General features: G+C 43.2%; 1 protein-coding gene across 2 annotated transcripts in view; it reads right to left on the bottom strand.

Annotated features, from left to right (window-relative positions):
- Nucleotides 1–6,884, bottom strand: part of LOC310933314 (4-aminobutyrate aminotransferase, mitochondrial-like) — a gene marked incomplete at both ends in the record, with an annotated part of 96,627 nt that extends 89,743 nt beyond the window's left edge. The window contains 4 exons of one of the 2 annotated variants that reach the window (XM_083896776.1): nucleotides 265–382; nucleotides 3,370–3,399; nucleotides 3,507–3,604; nucleotides 6,788–6,884. In XM_083896776.1, the coding sequence (XP_083752902.1) occupies nucleotides 265–382; nucleotides 3,370–3,399; nucleotides 3,507–3,604; nucleotides 6,788–6,884 (343 nt within the window). The remainder of the gene's footprint in view (nucleotides 1–264; nucleotides 383–3,369; nucleotides 3,400–3,506; nucleotides 3,605–6,787) is intronic. The other variant, XM_083896777.1, reaches the window with a different exon arrangement.
- Between the last annotated feature and the right edge of the window lie 13,928 nt (nucleotides 6,885–20,812).

The following is a 20,812-nucleotide window of genomic DNA, read 5'->3' as shown; positions in this document are numbered from 1 at the left end:
CGCAGATCTATGGTCTGCTGTTTCCAACTTCTGAAATGACTTTTTGCTCTTTTCTTGTCATATATTAGTCATTCCCATAATATGGAATCCACAGTGGGTAGCAGGAGATACAGTATATATGATTTTGATTCATGAATGCTCATACTGAAATGTATCAAACACCACAACATTTGAATAAGTATTATATTTAAATATTGCAATATCTATCAAAACAGCAAAAAGCTTTCAGTCCAGGCAGCTGGGAGAAGAAGCTTTGCTACTAACCAATTGGGATGGAGGAGATCTGAGTGTAGATATCCAGCATGCGGTTGCCATCCACATCCACCAGGTAGTTTCCCCTGCTCTCCTCATAGTTACAGAAGACGTTGATGGCAGCAACATTCTGAGAAGAGACAAGTTTTCATGTGATACATCAAAGAGAAGAACTCAAACCCCCTGCATTGACTCTGTAGCAGATGCAAATGATCATGCTGTGAGTCTTCTTCTTTTGGCTTCTCCCTTTTCGCCACAGTAAATCATCTGTGTTGGGATTATCTATACAATTGGTGAGGAAATGTTTAATATGAATGATGAATAATTTGTAATAATTAAGTATTAGTATAAGTAAATTAAGTTTAAGTAGTATTAAGTACTTTCTTATGAATTTAAAAAAATATAAAAAATGTCAAGAATGACCTGTCAATTCACAACCTTTAGATAAGTCTCATTATCAGCTACAAATGATTGATTAATATGCAAAATCTTAAATTTGGAAGGGAAGGTGTGAGATCGTACACTGGCTTCTTGCAATTACCCTTGTCACAGGCATACAAACACAACAGATAGAGAACAGTACTTTAGATAAACACGATCAAAATGTATTAAAGTATTAATTGTTTAACAACACATAAACAAACATTCATCCTTTATCTAATCTAACTAAAAGGTGTGTGCAGAGGACTAGCTATGTGTGTGTGTGTGTGTGTGTGTGTGTGTGTGTGTGTGCGTGCGTATGTAAAAGAAAAGGGGCGTGTCCCTCCCTGTCAGCTAGTGACAGCGGTAAATAAGAAGTAAACAAATAAAACCAAAAGTAAACCAGAATGAGGGGGAGAGGAAGTGGGAGAGGGTCTGTGGTGTGAATGTTGTCACGCCACGGCTCTGCCTCCTTCCGGACCAAATCAAAATGGCCGCTGTGGTACGTTTAACGCAAGATGGCGCCTGTGCTCAGATCCCGATCTTCAGCTCTCACCTCTCACAGGCTGGGCCAGAGAGAGGAGAGGTGAGGGAGGAGATGAAAGTGAAAAGAGGGAACGCAGCTCAACAGAAGTCTCCTGTTATTCACACAGTTTAACTCACGGAGCCTGCGTTAAACTGTCGTATTAACAGATCTAAGGAGATCCTCCGCCTCACCACGTGATCACGAGCTGTGTTGAGAACAATGGGGTGATCAACTGATAAGAGGGTCAGAGACTCTATCAACACACAAAGAAATGCGCGGGTGAAATAGGGATTGTGTTGGATCACACAGTTTAACTGGAGTGAGTCCAGTGGAACTGTAGTATTACAGATCTAACACAATCTTCTATTCTGCCGGTGTGATCGCGATCCAAGCGGGCTCTTCCGAAGAGCGGCTGGTTCTGGTGGTTTCCTGCTCAGTTCTGAATATCTTTTCCTTGAAACAAACAGCGGAGGTGAGGAGAAATGCTCTGCAAAATATCTTTTTAAGCAATAAGCGGCGAAGCCAAGCTGGAAAGTTCCTTAGCCCGGCTGGCGGCTGTGCAGTGTGCAGCTCGCAGGGGCACAGCAGGTAGTTAAAGGTGGAATAACTCTGGCTGTGAGTTATTCCCCAGGGATCCAAGATCAGAGGCCCATTCCACAAAAGTAGGATAAGGGATTAAGCCGGGCTATGTTGCTTATCCTGGCTTAACTTATCTGTGATCCAGTTCCTCAAAAGCAGGATATGTTATGACATAAGTTACCATGGAGATTTATCCTGTGGCCTTAGCCTGGTCTGGAGCAGGCTAAATTCCAGGATTTATTAAATCTCATCCCTCATCACAGCCAGCAGTCACCACAAATGGAAACTAACTAGTTATTCCACTGTCCACTACACTGTGTTTTCACATTCAACTATACCCACGGTCATTATCTAAACATTTGTAATCATTGATTACAATCATTCAAAAATAATGAATAATAATTTTATATTTATACACACGATATAAATTTAAAAACACATCAAAGAGTAACACGATGCTGCTTTATTGAATAAGGATAAATCAAAGCAAGCAAATCAGCTCCTTTCAAAACTGAACTCTGTCTCTGCAAAGACATAAAGAACCAATTCAAAGCATATTATAGAACATAAGGATATTATAGAACATAAGAATATTATAGAACATAAGAATGAATGCACATTAAAAGGTCTGTATATAATACATACACGCACACACACTCCCATACGCACACGTGCACAAAGTATATATATATTTTTAAGTATAACCAGTGTCACAGCAGATTTCATCTGAACAGTGATGTCCAAAAACATGCAGATTTGGGGATTAGGCAAATGCACCCTAAATTGACCATAGATTTGAGTGTGAGAATGAATGGCTGTTTGTATAGTATATGTGTATGATTCATATACATTACTGTAATTATACACATATAAGACACACCTTGCATTCCAGCTGTATTGGTAAAACAATGTAGAAGACTACTATTCATTTTTGTAGCTTGTATTTTGATATTTTCAGGCAGTACTGACAACAACCATACTTCAAAGACCTTAATTTGGCTTGACACTGCATAAGACCTTTAAGATTTTGGCATCCCGCATATTTTTCACACGTGGTTTCCAGCAAAAAAGACAGTCTAGATCTGTTGATAATGATATTGACGTTCTACTAGCATGTTAACATAACATTTACAACTGTGACTGTACTTTTAGTGTCTAGGCTGAACCTGAATACATGAAAAACATAAACATGTTTTTGAAACAATTTTAGCAGCTGAGCTTTTCTGTCAGCGATAAATCAGAAAGGGAAATCATAAACATATTTGTGGGTTGGGATGACAAGTGGGATGTAGCACAACTGCAATGCTCACGCCATGCATCCACTGTGAACCAGGCATAAGTCAAAAGGTCAGAGACGTCTGTAAATGATGCATTGGGTACAACACAAGTGACTCAGCAACACCTCTATGAGGTCTTGTGTATCACGCTGCCGGATGCAAGAGGCACATGTGATACATCTCTGCATTGACACTGTATGTAACTTATTCACGTGAGAGATTTTGTTGCATTAAGTCTGAACACAGTACAGTTAGACAAGTTAATGTTTTACTACCACTTGTTATTAGTCACCCACAAATGTACTCTCTTCTCACCTGGATTTCTCCCAGCTGTTTTGTCAGCTCCTACAGATCAAAAGAAAAGTTAAATATAATTCCTTCTTTATATTCCTTAAAATATTTTATTTTTCATTTTTTTTTAATCTTGTGAGACTGTGGATGTGTGTTGTTACCTGTGATCGTGGCCCAGGAACTGAAGTTTTCATGGAGGGCCCATCATATTCACGCGCCTCCTGAGTCTGTGGTGCTGCTTTGCTGACATATCTGCTGCCTGGTAGGGAAAAAAAAACTAATTAAAACACCAAATACACCAAACTGCTCTATTAAATATTGAGATTTTAGAAATGTATTTTCTAGAAACTCCTTCAGTCCAAGCCTTGACTTCTTTTAAAAATTCTTTCATGAGCAAGCTTTCCTTCAGGATTCACCTTCCATTAAAAGGAGCAGAGTTTCTCTCTTTGGCGATGTAGAACTTGACTTGAAATACTTCTATGATGAATTCTTAAGTTATAGACATGTTCCCCTTCAAAAAAAATCAGGGTGAAGGGTCATAACAATCCTTGGTCCTGTTATGAAGGTGTAGCAATGCTTGGATCCAAAATGCAAGAGACAGGAATCAGGATGAATGAATGACAGTGAAGCTTTATTGCACCTCTAACAAAATGAAATAACAATCCATGAAATCAATGAACTGCTTCTTTACAAAAATAACAAAACCTATTCTCACTTGAGCTTTTAAAAATACTTGCGATCACACTTGGAACAATGATTTCTCCATGAAGCATAAACAATGCACTGACACTGACTGAGGGAAGTGAGGACATTATAAAGGGGAGAGGAAATCAAGGGCAGGTATGTGTGATTACTGAGGATCACCAGGTGAAGAACATGAGGGAATTAGGGGAAGTGTGTCAAGGTGGAAGCAGTGCCAGCGCGACAGGAAGACTGAGTGATTACCAAAATAAAAGGGGAAGTGAACCTAAACCAACACCAAAACATGACATGAACTAAAACACAGACTAATCAACAAAACACTAATAAATCTGCCTCCTCGTGACAGGTCCTCTTTGGAGATTCGAAATATTCTTAAAGACAGATGCTACCTGCGGCCAGAAATCTGTCTGTGACAGACTGGCTAAATGTCTGCCACTGCAAAATAAGTGCACTGCTTTAATTGAGAGAACCAATTCAAACAGTTTTACCTCTCTGAAACAACAAAAAGTTTAACGCTCAAAGAAAAATGTTGCAACATTGTGAAATCCTCTTCCTGCCTTGTGTCAACCACTGCACTTCTTAATTAAAGATTTGTGTATCCTGACAAATTAGCCATGTTAAACTGTTAATATGATTTGTTTATTTTAACCCCGGTTTGATGAAATCGGAGTCTAAATTTGAACCTCAGGTTTTTGGCAAACACACTCACTGTACTTTCAACTTTATGCCTGTGAATGTCTCTGAAGTCCAGAAAACCTTAAAGAATCTGGACACATGAAAAGCAGCTGGCCTGGACAAACTGGACCCTTTCTTCCTTAGTAGTTTGGTTTATCAACCATACTCGTACTCTTAAACAGGTTTTACATATATTAAAAAGTAAATGGTGTTCCACCATTTCGGATTGCAGTGCTTGAAGGCTGAGCAAGATATTCCAGACCCTCTTCCCACCAATGCTTTCCAGCTCTTCATGAAGGATCCTTTTTATGTGCAAATAATGAGTATAAAATCAGGCTGATGGAAAATCACCTGCGGACAACACTAACAAAATCAGCAGTTTATTTGCTGCACACATAAAACTGACTGGCATACAGAAAGATTCCCTTTAGTCAAATTACTTCTGACAATGAGTTATGCACATAGACCAGTCAGTAATTACCTGTCAATTACATGTCAGAAGACTGTAAAATTGTACGTTGCCGGTTCGTGTCCCAGTTCAAGTTTGCATGTTCCCCCCATGTGCGTGTGGGTTTTCTTAAGGTTCTCTGGTTTCTGCATTGGTTACTTGGACACTAAATTAACTATAGGTGTGTGAATGGTTCATCTGTGTATGGGCTGGTGAACTGTCCAGGGTTTCCCCCTTCTTTCACCCTATGTCAGCTGGGATTGGCTCCAGCAGCCCCTCCTCCATGTGGAGGATAAAGTGGTAGACAATGAGTGGATGAGTAAACAAGAGCACTAATGAATAAACTTAACTTCATCATCTATAAATCTGTGTGTGTGTGTGTGTGCGTGCGTGCGTGTGTGTGTGCGTGTGTGCGTGGGTGTGTGCGTATGCATGTGTGTGCGTGTATTACTAATGTATGACTAATGTTGTGGGGACGTAAAACTCACATTATTGGGACTTCTCTTCCTTGTAGGGTCAAAAAGCATCATATAAATTACTATATTTTAAGGTGACAAAATGCTTTAAGGTTAGGTTGGGGGGGGGTTAAGGTCAGGTTTAGGATTAGGCCACTGTAATTATGGTAAAGGTTAGAGTAAATCTCTAGGAAATGAATGTAAGTCAATGCAATGTCCGTTGAATTCATGAAAACCTTGTGTGTGTGTATGTGTGGAGAATTCAGCGTGTTTAAAAGAGCATATGTCTTTTTGTTTTTTTCTTTCGGTTTCTCCCTCACTGGACTGACAACCCTACAGTTAAAAGCCCAATTCCCTTACACACGTCAATGGCCTGCCCGTGTTTTAAAGTATATATTTTTTTTATATTGTTATGTATGTTGCTACACGTAAAAGGGCTAAGAAGAAAAAAAATGTGTTATATTCAGCCCATTACCTGATTTATCACTATTTTATTGCTAACATTATTAACAGCTGCAGCCCTAATAATTACCATCATTTCTATACCACTATGAAACCATGATACTGCTGCAGTTCTGCTTAAATATACATGTAATTTGAAAAAAATACAAAAACAAAAAACATTTATATAGTTTTCATTTGTCACATTGTGGTATTGACTAAGAAATAGTCATTGGCATTAATCCAACTGCAGATGATCGCAGTGGTCAGTGTCAGATAAATGTTTAAATGAAGCAGTAACACATTGACCTATTAATGATTAACAGGTGTGATGACCTTTAGGTCATGCCTCAGTCACCAGTCTCTGACAAATATGCATTTTATGCATCAATGACCATGTTATGAACACAGTCAGATATTATTTCAGATTATGAAAGACTATAATTTTGTATATTTTTAGGCACATGAGCTATCATGTTCATCCCGAGAGGAACATCAGAAATGTCAACATACTAAAAATGAGGTGGAAATAAACATTCAAATCAAACACATACATAATACAGTATGGCAAGTAATGACATGCGACATGAAAAGGTAACACAGAGTCCATGATAAATATTTTTTTAAATCTGATCTAGTAAAATTAACTGATGACATGTCCAACAATCAAATATTAATTTTTAAAGTAAACAATGAAACAAAGTATCTTTAACAAGACAACATGTCACTGGCGATGTCCTGTACATACCTGCAGCACTGAGCCAGAGGTTTTTCTGCAGGGAGAAAACGAGCTGACGACTGATCAGAAAGGAGGCCATGACAAAAGTGTCAACTGACAGGGTGTACAAGACGAGAGGCGACACCTACCCTTGGGTCCAAGTTCACCAAGTCACCTATGGACAGAGAAAGAAATAGAGCTTGTGAGGACATGTCTAATAAAAAGAAAACATTTACACCCACCACCCTGCAAGGCAGGGAAAGTGTTAACTGTATCCGCTTCACCTGTTTGTCAATGTGAATGTGTCCTTGGGCAAGACACTTTACAACACTTTTACAGCTGTGATGACAGTGGGTGAATGGGTATGAAAAATGTGTGATAGGAAATGCGCTGCACATAGTTGTGCTGTTTGAATGTGTGGGTGTTGGTGTGAATGGTAAAAATGGAAAGAGTAAAGCAGCTTTGAGTGGTCATCAAGACTGGAAAATCGCTACAGAAATACAGACGATTGACCTTTTAACTTCAGGTGAGCCTGCAGAGCTTTTATGTTATGTTATGAGGATATAATCTGCCCTGGGGATAACAAAGATTCTTGAATTTTGAACCATCTTGATTATTCATTTTGATATCTCACTACCTCGTGATTCAGAGAATGAGGTTTAATTTCGCTGCCTTCTCACTTTACTAGGGAAGCTGTTATGCTTCCTTCTCTGTCATGATGTAAAAGGCATCACCACATACACAAAAACAAAACACTGCCATATTGAAAACCACAGAGACAGTCACGTGGCTCTGACATGACTAATCAGCATTGTGTCAACTCATCTACGAGTGGTTAAATTGTAATGTACATTTCTTTATAGTGAAAGGTAACACACCTCAGCTATATGGTAATTTTTATCATAAACAACATCTTTATTTTGAATTAACCAGAACTGTTGACCAGTGGGAATGTTTTTTAACATCATTCACACTCACTTACTCACTCACTCAAGGCCTCATGCTCCCAAGGGGAGCATAATAGCGCCTCGGCATATGGTCCTCCAGGTGGATCTGTCTCTAGCTGCCTCCCAGGTGGTGTTCAGGTTGAGGCCGACAGCCAGTAGGTCGTCCTTCAGTTGATCACACCAGGTGCGTCGTGGTCGCCCTCTGGGACGGGACCATGTGGTGAGCGTCGGCTCTCTCAGCAGGGCGGCTGGCTCCAGGGGAGGGTCCGCCCGCGCAATGTGACCAAAGAGGCGGAGCCGGGCCGACCGTATCATGTTCGTCAGGGGCGGCTGCTTGGTCATGTCGCGTAGGGTGGCGTTAGAGACCAAGTCATACCACCTAATCTCTGGGAGTCTTCGTTGGCACGTGGTGTCAAAGGCATCCAGTCTGAGTTCCTGGGTAGCTGTTAATGTCCAGGTTGTCACGATCCACATTTCATGGCTTCCGTTTTGTTTGTTATTGTCTGCTGCTCCGTGTTCTCTCTCTTTCACCCTGCAGGGGGCGTGGTTAACCCAGTTTCCAAGATGACGCCAGAGATGACTTCCACCTGCGCAGCTCCTGCCCAGCTGCTCCTGATCAGCGATCACGCGGGCTTACAAGGCGGAGCTACGCGTCTCTCTGGTGTCAGTTCCATGTTTTCGCTTAGCTGGTAAACGTCTACTCTACCTCGCTATTAGAAACTTTGACTTCCCACGTACTCACCTCAACTTCCGTCTCCAGGTCACCACGTCTCCTGCTGAGAGAAGAACACGGAGTCTCCGCGGATTTCCAACCACCTCCGGAATCGCCTCCTCCTGTTCTTCTCCGCTGCGTTCGTCTCTTCCACCTCTCCTCGACCCTCCTGGACAATCGGACCCCTCTTGCTAAACATCTCGAGTGAGTCCATTCCTTGGGAACGACATACGAACTTTGTTACCACGAAGGAGTCGTTGAGGATCTGGCCCTGCTGCTATCTATACTCTTTCTCTGTCGCTATCGCACCTTCACTCTTGCTAGCGCTTGTATATATATATATATATATTTGTTGTTAATAAATATTATTATTATATATATACTTACCTGTGTCCTGCTTCTGCATTTGGGTCCAACCCTTAAAGTTCTAGGTTTTCCCTTTAAAGGGAACACCGAGCTTTAGCATCTCACGGCGAGGCTATACGCCGACACGAGGTCCTGCTAAAGGATGTAGCCTCCGCGATTCACGAGATAACAGCTAGCATTCAACCGCTGCTACCTTCCGTCTCGCTCCCAGCTCCTTCGCCTCCAGTTACTCCTACGTTAGCCCCCGCGCTAGCTACACGCGAACCGTTTGTTCCAACCCCCGAACGTTTTTCGGGGGAATTAAACAAATGCGCTAGCTTTCTATTTAAATGCTCCTTAGTCTTTGACCTACAACCAACCACGTATCCCACAAACCATGCTAAGATCGCTTTCGTAGTCAATCTGTTGACCGGTAGAGCCTCTCAGTGGGCCACGGCTTTCCTCCGTAACGATCACCATCGCTCCATCTCCTACGCTACGTTCTCTACGGAGTTAAACCGGGTTTTACATTTCATAACAGTGACATTTCTAATCAGTTACTCTCGTTGAAACAGGGTAACTCTTCCGCCGCTGCTTCCATATTTTAGCATCTGAGAGTGGTTGGAATGATGCGGCTCTAAGAGCCATTTTTCTACGTGGGTTAACAGACGAACTACGGGACGAACTAGCTACTCGAGACATATCACCCCATCTTGAATTGTTAATTGAACTAGCTATCTGTCTAGATTGTAGGCTCCGAGAGAGGTGAGTTGATAGACAACGTAATCCACCCGTTCGTGTTCCGGAACCTGCTTGTCTTCCCATCTCCTCTCTTCCGTCTTGTCCCTCTGCTAACAGCGTTAGCATTTCCGAACCCATGCAGCTGGGTCGAACACGATTATCCCCCACGGAGAGACGACGACGGCTGCAGTCTGGAGCCTGCATCTACTGTGGACAGCATGGTCACGTCATCGCAGCCTGTTCCCAACGCCCAAAAGCCTGAGCTCAACAGCACACGCAGGATAGGACCATCTCCTGTCCTGCACCCACCCGTGTCTCACTGAAGGCCCAACTTCGCTGGGGCCAAGACTGTTTCTCCACCACCGGCCTGGTGGACTCCGGAGCTGATGAAAGCTTCATCGACACTCATCTGGCTGAACAGGCTGGCATTCCGACGACACCTCTGCCTCAACCCAAGACCATTTCAGACCTCAACGGCAATCTTTTGGCAGAGGTTACTCACCACTGCATGAAAAGTGGGATTTTCGGCAGTTATCGTCCCTGAGAATTGCAGTGAAACTCCCAGTCAACTGGGTGTTTCAGTCAGTTGCCGATAACTGCCAGGAATTGCCGTAAACTTGCAGTCTAGGTGAGAAAGTCACCCCCCCAGCTCCTAGGAGCGGGTAAGGTTTTCATATGTAAATGACCATGTTGTGATCTGTTCAAATGCAAATCAGGAGTGTGTGTCACCATGGAAAAGATACTGTCTCAGGAGCCATTGAGTTTTGCTCAATAGTTTCCCTGTAGAAGGAATTTAAGTTTACATTTTGAAGAGCCATTATTTCTTTGAACAATTGGAGTATTATTTAATTGTATTATGTGGTTAAAAACTGGATTATACCACCACACCTTTAAACTTAGTCATGCCATGTATCAACATTGTGTGTAGATTCCCAGCTGTTCATGGTAACTTTACTATGAATGATGAGAAAACATAAGACAATAACTTTAATAAAAATCTATAAAGGTGCCTGACAGTTTAAAACAGTTTACATGTTTTATATTGTATAACAATATCTATATAAACTGCCCCCAAAAAGAAGAGAAGTGGAGTACGGCGTTCAACACACCCATGGGACACTTCGAATACCTGGTTATGCCATTTGGCCTCACTAACGCCCCTGCCATGTTCCAGCATCTTGCCAATGACATTTTGCGTATGTCCTGGACGACATCCTGATATTTTCGGAAACCGAGGAGGAACATGTCCAGCAAGTCCGCCCAGTTCTGCAGAGACTGCTGGAGAATAAACTCTTTGTAAAGGTTTGTAAAGTGTTACAGCAGCAAGACAATAAAGAAGGATAATAAATAATAAACATGCATTACCAAAAAGAGATAGAATATATAAAGTACAATATATAAAGATATTAACACTGACTATAAAAATAGGTTTAAAAATAGAATGTAGAATATACATTATAACCGGTCTGCAGAATATACACAGTATGCACATGGTATTTATAGTGTAAGGAAACAAGGTTGAGCTATTAAATAAGGATATGGATTCCAGCAATGTGTTCTACAGGGAGAAACCATTCTGGGTGTGATGTGTCTGTTCCCTGCAAACTCCAAACTTCTACTGGCTGTCATTAAAATGTCTGTGTGGATGGAGATGAAGCCAAGAAACTTTAGCAAGGACATGTTTGAATGCAGTGGTTTTGGACATGACATTAACAACTAAAAACTGCTTTATAACAGCTGGTCTTGGTTCAGATAGAGGGTCAAATGGTCTGTCATAGGGGTGGTAATGCACCTAGGGGGCGGTAGTGCACCTATAGATGGATATAAGCGGTAGAAGAAGAAACAGCAGCGTGTCTGTCTCATGGATGTAAATATGAACCGTCGTTGGAGCTTCTGAGTTTATCGATTGAGAACATGTTTCTAATAAATCCGCGAGTATTTGCTCTGTATTAGGTTGTAATAAACCAACACCAGACACTCCACATTCTTCCTGTCGACGAGGACAGAAAAGCGGAGTGGATATCTTTTATTTTTGATGGGAACGCCGCTGCTACATTCCCAAAACACTCCGCGTGTGTGCTAACCGCTTCACAGAGAAGTGTTATTCAAAATTCGGGCAGTACCATGCTGGACTTAGCACACAACTTCATCTAAACGAAGGAACAGTGTCGACATTACGTGGTGGATTACTTGCAGCTCAAGTTGTAAGTATTTCCAACAATGAAACTGTCTTTGTGTATATGTTCTGTCGTGTAGCATTAGCGATAGGCGGCTAAGTGCTAATGCTACACGTGTTTGCCCGTGTTTCATTTGCGTGTATTTCTCACGCCAGTAAACATAACGTAAGGAAATGTGTGTTTATTATCCTACATATGTTGAAACACTTGAGATATGCAGCTAAAGCTAAAGACTCGTATTATGTTCGAGTAGAGAACAACTTATTGTAAATATGATGAAGATTCAAGTAAAGTAATGCCAGTCTTTTTTGTATGAGCCGTAATATTATTTTAATCTTTACTATTTTCCATTCCAGGGTCATTTTATCCACACAGACACTCAAACAGACGCTAAAACTGTGCCAATCAGCTGTCAATTGGGGCCTTGAAAGAACACGTGAACAGCAAAAGTAAGTAGAATTGTAATTTTGTAGAATCCAAATACTGAAGAGCATAAAATGTTCACACATGTATCTACTCTATAGGGACCCAGACACCAAAATGGCGTCCATGGAGGTCAGACTGGTGTCTCTGGAGGAAGCAGCTGTGGATCCAGAGCAAACCGTGGCTGTTCTGATTTGAAGAGGAAAAGAGGGGTGCACAATCCCAAAATTGCAGTAAATATGTTTCTCTCGTTTTCATAACTCAGAGGGAAAAGACAGGCGCTATGACTCCATACAAGGGTAAGATTTTAAGGAAAAAAACCTGACTCTTACCTGACTGTATTTTTGATTTGCTGACATACTCAACTTGACTCGCCCCACAATTCTGCTGTGACTTTACATTTAGTGGAAACTCTCTCTGCAAGGCCGGATATGTGTGGAGTAGACTCTGGAGTCTTTATATGTAAGTAACTTTAATCTAAAAAATTCTCTTGTTTGTGGTGATTTTTTAAATATATATATTAATGCCTGTTGCCTCTCTTTTTGTCAGCGGCATGTAAGACATACTACGAGACACTCCAGAAGAACTTACATATGAACAGATAAAGTCAGCCAGACCTTGAGGCCCAATCAGGAGCAGTGAGAGGTGCAGCCCGGAGCAGACAGAGAAGAAAGAGGGTACGATTGAAATCAGTGCATGATTTAAAAATGTTTTTTCTTGACCTTAATACTAAGTACTAATTGTGACATTTTACTAAACTAACTGGTTAATTAGACAAACGCATACATACATACGTGTGTGTATATATACACACATGGAGCAGCACTAATTGTACTACTTGTGTTTCCAGCTGCTGGAAGCGAGGAGGGCTGTTTTAACCAAGGATGAGATGGACTTCTGCAGGGGCATCACAATTGACCTGATGTCTGATGAGGAGGATGGAGGACAAACTGTGTTTTGTAATTGTGGGCTTTAAATTCAAATAAAAAATTATAATAAAATGTTATTTGATTTGATGGCTCAGCTGATGGAGAAGCTGGGTGGATATTCAGCCTCCATCCTTAAACAAGAGAGGCTGGAGAGGGACCCAGAATACTGAACAACCCACCACAGAAGGCTGCATAATGGGGCACTCTCTGCAAGACCTGCTCCAACTTCTGACCCTGAAGAAGCCAAGAGATATTTTTCATAAAGCATGTTATTTGTGTTTTTTATTTTTATTTTTTTAAATAAAGCTTCACTTACTATATTTACTTTCTTATGTCTCTTATTCTCTATTGTGATGTGGAGTTATCACTAAATAATAATAGCAATAAGAATAATTAGTAGTAGTATCATTAATAATAATGTTATTATTAATATCTGTATTATTATAATCATTATTACAAATGGGAGGGGCAAATGATCATGTGTTCCAAAGGTGACCAATGAGTGAGGGGATTGCTGTCCAATCACAGAGGATTTTACTGTGGAACTGTGTGTGCTTTCATCCAATGGTTGTTTGTGTCAGTCAGAGCAAGTCTGACGATCGCTACATTGATATGCTAATTAGAGCCGTTAGCACCTAGCGGGGGTTCGCGAGTCCGTTATCAACAGTGATCAGGCATTATCGGGAACGGTCATTTACCTTGCGTTCGCGGCGCGGATAATCTGGGTTTTCGTGCACTGCACCATTCCCCTCACCCTGGTCCTGTCTGGGAACCACGTCGAGGAGGTCCAACTCTTCCTCATTCCGGCCTCCTCTGCTTCGGTGGTCCTGGGTCTTCCTTGGCTGTCTCTGCACAACCCCTCGTTTGACTGGTCCTCGGGTCGTCTGTCCAGCTGGAGCATTCACTGTCATTCCCACTGCCTCAGGTCCGCTCAACCTTCTCCACAGAGACCTGCCAACGTCCCACCTGTGCCACCTGACCTGTCCAGCGTTCCCGAGGCTTATCATGATCTAGCTGAGGTGTTCTCCAAGGACTGGGGCCTCTCCTTACCCCCTCATCGCCCATACGACTGCAGCGTAGACCTCCTTCCTGGCGCTACTCTCCCGTCCAGAAGACTCTACAACCTCTCCCGCACCGAACGTCAAAGTATGGAGGACTATATCAACCAGTCACTAGCTACAGGTCTCATTCGCCCCTCGTCTTCTCCAGTAGGGGCTGGGTTTTTTTTCGTGGAGAAGAAAGACGGATCCCTTCGCCCTTGCATTGACTATCGTAGACTAACTGACATAACTGTGAAGAATCGTTACGCCCTTCCTCTTCTGGACGCCGCCTTTAATCCTCTCAGCAAAGCAAGAATCTTCTCCAAACTCGACCTGCGGAACGCGTATCACTTGGTTCGCATCAGAGAGGGGGACGAGTGGAAGACGGCGTTCAACACACCCATGGGACACTTCGAATACCTGGTTATGCCATTTGGCCTCACTAACGCCCCTGCCGTGTTCCAGCATCTTGCCAATGACATTTTGCGTATGTCCTGGACGACATCCTGATATTTTCGGAAACCGAGGAGGAACATGTCCAGCCAGTCCGCCCAGTTCTGCAGAGACTGCTGGAGAATAAACTCTTTGTAAAGGTTTGTAAAGTGTTACAGCAGCAAGACAATAAAGAAGGATAATAAATAATAAACATGCATTACCAAAAAGAGATAGAATATATAAAGTACAATATATAAAGATATTAACACTGACTATAAAAATAGGTTTAAAAATAGAATGTAGAATATACATTATAACCGGTCTGCAGAATATACACAGTATGCACATGGTATTTATAGTGTAAGGAAACAAGGTTGAGCTATTAAATAAGGATATGGATATTGCACTGATGAGAAAACTACAGTATAAAAAACTTGACAGTATGAAAAATAACAATATATTGCACTTAAAAAACATTTTTACATTATGAAAAAAATATATACAGTATATTACAGCAATGAAAAATGAACAGTATATTGCACATTGAGAGTGGAGTGTGTGTGTTTGTGGTCTACTGAGAGCAGTACTTGTACAGTCTAACAGCTGCAGGGAGGAACGACCTGCGATAACGCTACTTCAGACATTTTGGATGTTTGAGTCTCTGACTGAAGGAGCTGCCCAGTGCTGTGATGGTGTTCTGCAGGGGGTGGGAGAGATTGTCCATCAGAGATGATAGCTTGTTAGCCATTCTCCTCTCTCCCACCACCTCCACTGGTTCCAGAGGACATCCAAGGACAGAGCTGGCTTTTTTAATCAGCCTGTCCAGCCTCTTCCTGTCTGCGGCTGTGATGCCACTGCCCCAGCAGACCACTGCGTAGAAAATTGCTGATGCCACTACCGAGTCGTAGAAGGTCTTCAGGAGTTCTCACCTGCACTCCAAAAGACCTTAGTCTCCTCAACAGGTAGAGTCTGCTCTGACCCTTCCTGTAGAGCGCAGCAGCATGATCAGACCAGTCCAGTTTATTGTTTACACACCCAGGTATTTGTAAGATGTCACCATCTCTATGTCCATTTCCTGGATGCTCACCGGTGATGGAGGAGAGTGTCGTCTCCTCCAACCCAACGCTTCTTGGGTTTTGCCAACTTCTATAGAAGATTTATCAAGAACTATAGTCGCATTGCCGAACCACTTACCAGACTTACCTCTCCCAAACAGGTGTTCCTGTGGTCCGATGATGCCGAGACTGCCTTCCTCCGCCTCAAAGAGATGTTTACGTCGGCTCCTATCCTCTCCCACCCGGATCCTGAGCTCCAATTTGTTGTTGAGGTCGACGCATACGACACCGGGGTGGGGGCGGTCCTCTCCCAGCGCAACCACAACGACCAGAAGCTCCATCCCTTCGCTTCCTTCTTCAGTCGTCGCTTATCTCCCACGGAGAAGAATTATGACGTGGGGAATAAGGAGCTCCTGGCGGTCGTCTTGGCCCTACAGGAATGGCGACACTGGCTGGAGGGGGCCGCCCAGCCTTTCATAGTTTGGACCGACCACAAAAACTTGGCCTACCTCCAGAACGCCTGACGCCTGAACTCTCGCCAAGCTCGTTGGACCCTGTTCCTAGGCCGCTTCAAGTTTTTGTTGACTTTCCGCCCTGGTACCCGGAACGTTAAGCCCGATGCACTCTCCCGGCTCTACTCACCAGACCCCCCGAAGTTGGAACCTGGGACCATCCTGCCTCCTTCCTGCATTCTGGGCGCTGCTACGTGGCCAGTGGAGGCAAGAGTCTGCGAGGCCCAGCTGACCGAACCAGATCCCGGAGGAGGACCACCAGACCGTCTATTCCTCCCAGAAGCTACCCGTTCGGAGGTTCTTCAATGGGGTCACTCCTCAAAGCTGGTCTGCCATCCTGGGTCTGCACACACGCTCCAGTTCCTGAAACAACACTTCTGGTGGCCCACCATTTCCCAGGACGTCGCCACCTTCGTCTCGGCGTGCCCCACCTGTTCCAGAGGCAAATCATCGAACCACCCACCTGCGGGACTCCTACATCCCCTCCCCATCCCCCATCGCCCCTGGTCACATATTGCAGTTGATTTCGTTACTGGACTTCCCCTCTCCAACAATAACACAACTGTTCTGACTCTAATCGACCGTTTTTCCAAGTCAGTCCATTACATCCCCCTCCCCGCCCTCCCCTCCGCCATGGAAACTGCCGAGACGTTGGTACAACACGTCTGCCGAATCCATGGTTTTCCTACTGACATTATTTCAGACCGTGGGCCTCAATTCTCCTCCCAGGTCTGGAAGGCTTTTTGTTCAGCACTGGGGGCTTCTGTCAGCCTATCGTCAGGGTACCATCCACGGCCAAACAGAGAGGGCTAACCAAAGTATGGAGATGGCTCTACGTTGTGTCGCCGCTCACCACCCTGAAGATTGAAGCTCTTTCCTACCATGGATAGAGTACGCACATAACTCCCTCACTTCTGCCTCTACCGGCGTCTCCCCATTTATGGCTTCCCTGGGCTACCAACCGCCGCTCTTCGACTTCCAGGAGAGGGAAGTAGCGGTTCCTTCCGTCCATGCCTACTAGGGATGGGCGATACCACACTTTTAGGATTGGATACGATACCGATACTTTTTCTTGCATTTTCATCGATATCGATACCGTTCATTTCTTATTGGCAATTTTTGTCAGTAAAAATATTATTACAATTAAGACAAATCACAAGACAAATACAGACCATTTATACAAAATGTATTATGGTCAATACATAATAACATTTAAATTTAAATAAATAACATGAATATAAATTAAATAATTTAAATATTAACAAAAACATACACATTTTCGCTTTTCTTATTTCTCCAAAAAAAAGAAAAAATACCAATCTTGGTAGAAAAAGCTAAAAGGAAAAAAAAACAAACAAAAAAAAACCTAATACATCATAACAATGTTATGTTTCGAACCTCTTTGTAGAAGTAAACATGTAACACTTCACTGAAGCAGAGAAGAAAGGCAGTTGTTCCCTGAGAAAATGAACTTGATAAAAATTAACTAGAAAAATGTCTGACGCCATCACGCCTTTAGTGCACTCGAGCTATGTCGTCACACTTTACTGAAGCCTCAGATAGCTGTTCAGAAAGAGTATCATATTCACATTTTCTGCTTTAAGACGATTACGCCTCTGACTTATTATTTCTCCGGCCTTAGAGAAGAGTCTCTCTGCTGGAACAGACGTTGCAACAGTTCCGAGGTATTTTTCCGCAACTTTGTTCAGCAGTGGAAATGTGGCTTTATTTTTTTCCACTAAATCAAAGGGTCCTCACTCCTTGGGATCACCTTTTCCTCCATGTATCTTCTCATTTCAATATATGCATCTGTGTTTGCTGTGCGTTTGTTCTGAAAAGCCAAAACCCGACTGTCAAACTCCTGCCATAATCCCTTGGATGATGAACACTCAGCAGGTGACCCTTGTGTCACAGTTGATGCAGTCGCAGCGGCTTCATGTCTGGTTGACTGTGTTTCAGCGCAGGCCAGGGCTTGCATCTTTGCATTGTGCTGCAAGTTGTGAAGCCAGACTGTTACTCAGCCCAGCAGATGTGGTTGCTTGCTGGAGAAGAGAGACCAGAGATATGACTTTGGAAATTGTTACATACTGCTCTGCTGAAACCTCCTTAGTGGCCTCTTCAAAAGGCCTGAGGACGTCAATGGCCTGCCTGATGTGGGACCATTCTCCTTCACTTAGGCACATTTTGTTTCTTCCAAGAAGACAAAGTGCTGTTGTGATGGCTTGTTGTTGTTCATACAGGCTGTCAACCATGTACAACACCGAGTTCCATCTAGTATCCACTGCTTGGATTAGCTTATGCTGTGGCAAGTTCAACTGATTTTGTACTTCTTTAGTTTGTCAGTCGCTCTGGTACTGTGGTGGAAGAACTGTACAAAAGCACTGCATTTCTCCAAGCTGGACTCAAGACTTGTGTCAGCCTTAATGGAGTCCTTCACAGTGAGGTTGAGTGTGTGAGAGAAACAAGGAATATGTTTCCAAGTTCAGATATATTGTCTGCTGTGTGCTGCACAGCGACATGGATTGTTGCAAGATTGCAAGACTGCATCTGCCAGTCCTTGTCAATAAAATGTCCTGACAGAGTCAAATAAGCTGCGGTGGTTCTTGCAGTCCACATGTCAGTTGTTAAAACCATCGCGGAAACCTTGATCCTCTACGATTGAAATGGGTTGCAAGTCCTTCACAATAATTTTGGCCAGGCTCAGTGTGATCGCACGTGCTCTTTGAGACTCATCTGAATAGGATAACGTTTTCACATCACTTTCCAATTCTGAATCACAAGAAGCTGCAGTTATTTTATTTTTTTAAGTTTGTGATATAATTAATGAAATAGGAAATTATGTTTTCCAAATGTAAGAAATCATGTTACAGATTAAAACCAATATCCCAACATCATAGTTTTAATATTTTCTTTTTAATGGAAAAAATAAAACTGTCATGCAAAGATGAAAAAATCCCCAAAATTGTATCTCATATTTTCTTATGTTGTTTTAATACTCTGCGCCAGCAATTTTCAACATCAGTAAATTCCCCTTTAAGGTGTGGAAATAATTTGGATTTCGGATAATTATTTAAACAAAATATTCAGTAAACATTACTAAAAACCAAGGCCTGTTTTAGGTAGGCTAATCTGGACAATACAACTAGATAATACTGGATATAATTATCCCCTTCACCTGAAGTGTCTGTTAAAATTACATTGTGATAGGAATATTTATAGAATTTATCACTCCACTGTAAAAGGTAGCTGTCTGTACCTGGATACACTTGGCTTTTTTGCAGACTCTCGTGCAGGGTCTTCTGCCGGACTGCGGGTGGCGAAGGAGACTGGACTTTCACAGCAGCTTGTCTTTTTTCAAGCTCACTGTGGCTCTCGGGGTGCGTCGTCTTTAAATGTTTGAATAAATTACTTGTGTTGCTGCTGTGAGAAACTTTTTTATCACACACTTGGCACATTGCCGTGAGTTTATCGACTGGTGAAAAATAACACCACACCGCGCTTATCTTACTGCCATATCTTACGCTTTCTGGTCTTCCCTCCAACTCCCGCATTTGTGCTACGCTCTCGCTGTGTCGCTGTCGGCTGTGTCGCACGTTGCCGCTCATTCCTTCGTCTGCTGTCACGTGACATGGTCCAGCTCAATACGCCGCCAGTACAGGGGTGTCCCGGCACATAGTAATTTAAGTAAGTAATCAGAACAGCTGAAAGTGATGCATACACCCCCAATTATTATTTTTTAATTTATATCAATATTTTTTGAAGGAAATAAATACCAAATGAGTAGCGCGTGAGTATCGATCTATCGATACCACAGGATCGATACGCCCATCCCTAATGCCAACATGGAACGCTGCCAGGCCGTATGGGTGGAAGTCAGAGCATCCCTCCAGAAGGCGTCACTACAGTCCCAGAAGCAAGCCAATCGCCATCGCACCCCCGCCCCAGAGTACTTACCTGGCCAAAAAGTATGGCTCTCGTCTAAAGACCTCCCTCTCCAAGTCGAATCCCGCAAGCTGGCTCCAAAGTTCATCGGTCCTTTCCCTGTAGACAGGGTCATGAACGCCACTTCCGTCCGTCTCAAGTTGCCACAATCCCTGAAGATCCACCCGACGTTCCATGTGTCTCTCCTCGAGCCTGTGATTGAGTCAGATCTGGTCCCTCCCTCCGACCCCCCTCCTCCACACAGGATGATCGAGGGCGGAGAAGCCTTCACCGTTAACCGTATTTTGAATATTCGCAGACGCAGCCGGGGGCACCAATACCTAGTCGACTGGGAGGGATAGGGCCCGGAGGAGAGGTCCTGGGTTCCACGACGCTTCATCCTGGACCAGACCCTGATCCAGGATTTCCACCGTGATCACCCTGATGCTCCTGTCTTGGCGCCATGTGGCGCCCATTGAGGGGGAGGTACTGTCACGATCCACATTTCATGGCTTCCGTTTTGTTTGTTATTGTCTGCTGCTCCGTGTTCTCTCTCTCTCTCTTTCACCCTGCAGGGGGCGTGGTTGACCCAGTTTCCAAGATGATGCCAGAGATGACTTCCACCTGCGCAGCTCCTGCCCAGCTCCTCCTGATCAGCGATCACGCGGGCTTATAAGGCGGAGCTACGCGTCTCTCTGGTGTCAGTTCCATGTTTTCGCTTAGCTGGTAAACGTCTACTCTACCTCGCTATTAGGAACTTTGACTTCCCACGTACTCACCTCAACTTCTGT

This window comes from Microchirus variegatus, assembly GCF_963457635.1.
Source record: "Microchirus variegatus genome assembly, chromosome: 10".
NCBI classification, from domain to species: domain Eukaryota; kingdom Metazoa; phylum Chordata; class Actinopteri; order Pleuronectiformes; family Soleidae; genus Microchirus; species Microchirus variegatus.
Note: the sequence above shows the minus strand (reverse complement) of the source record. Positions and strands in the feature narration are given on the sequence as shown.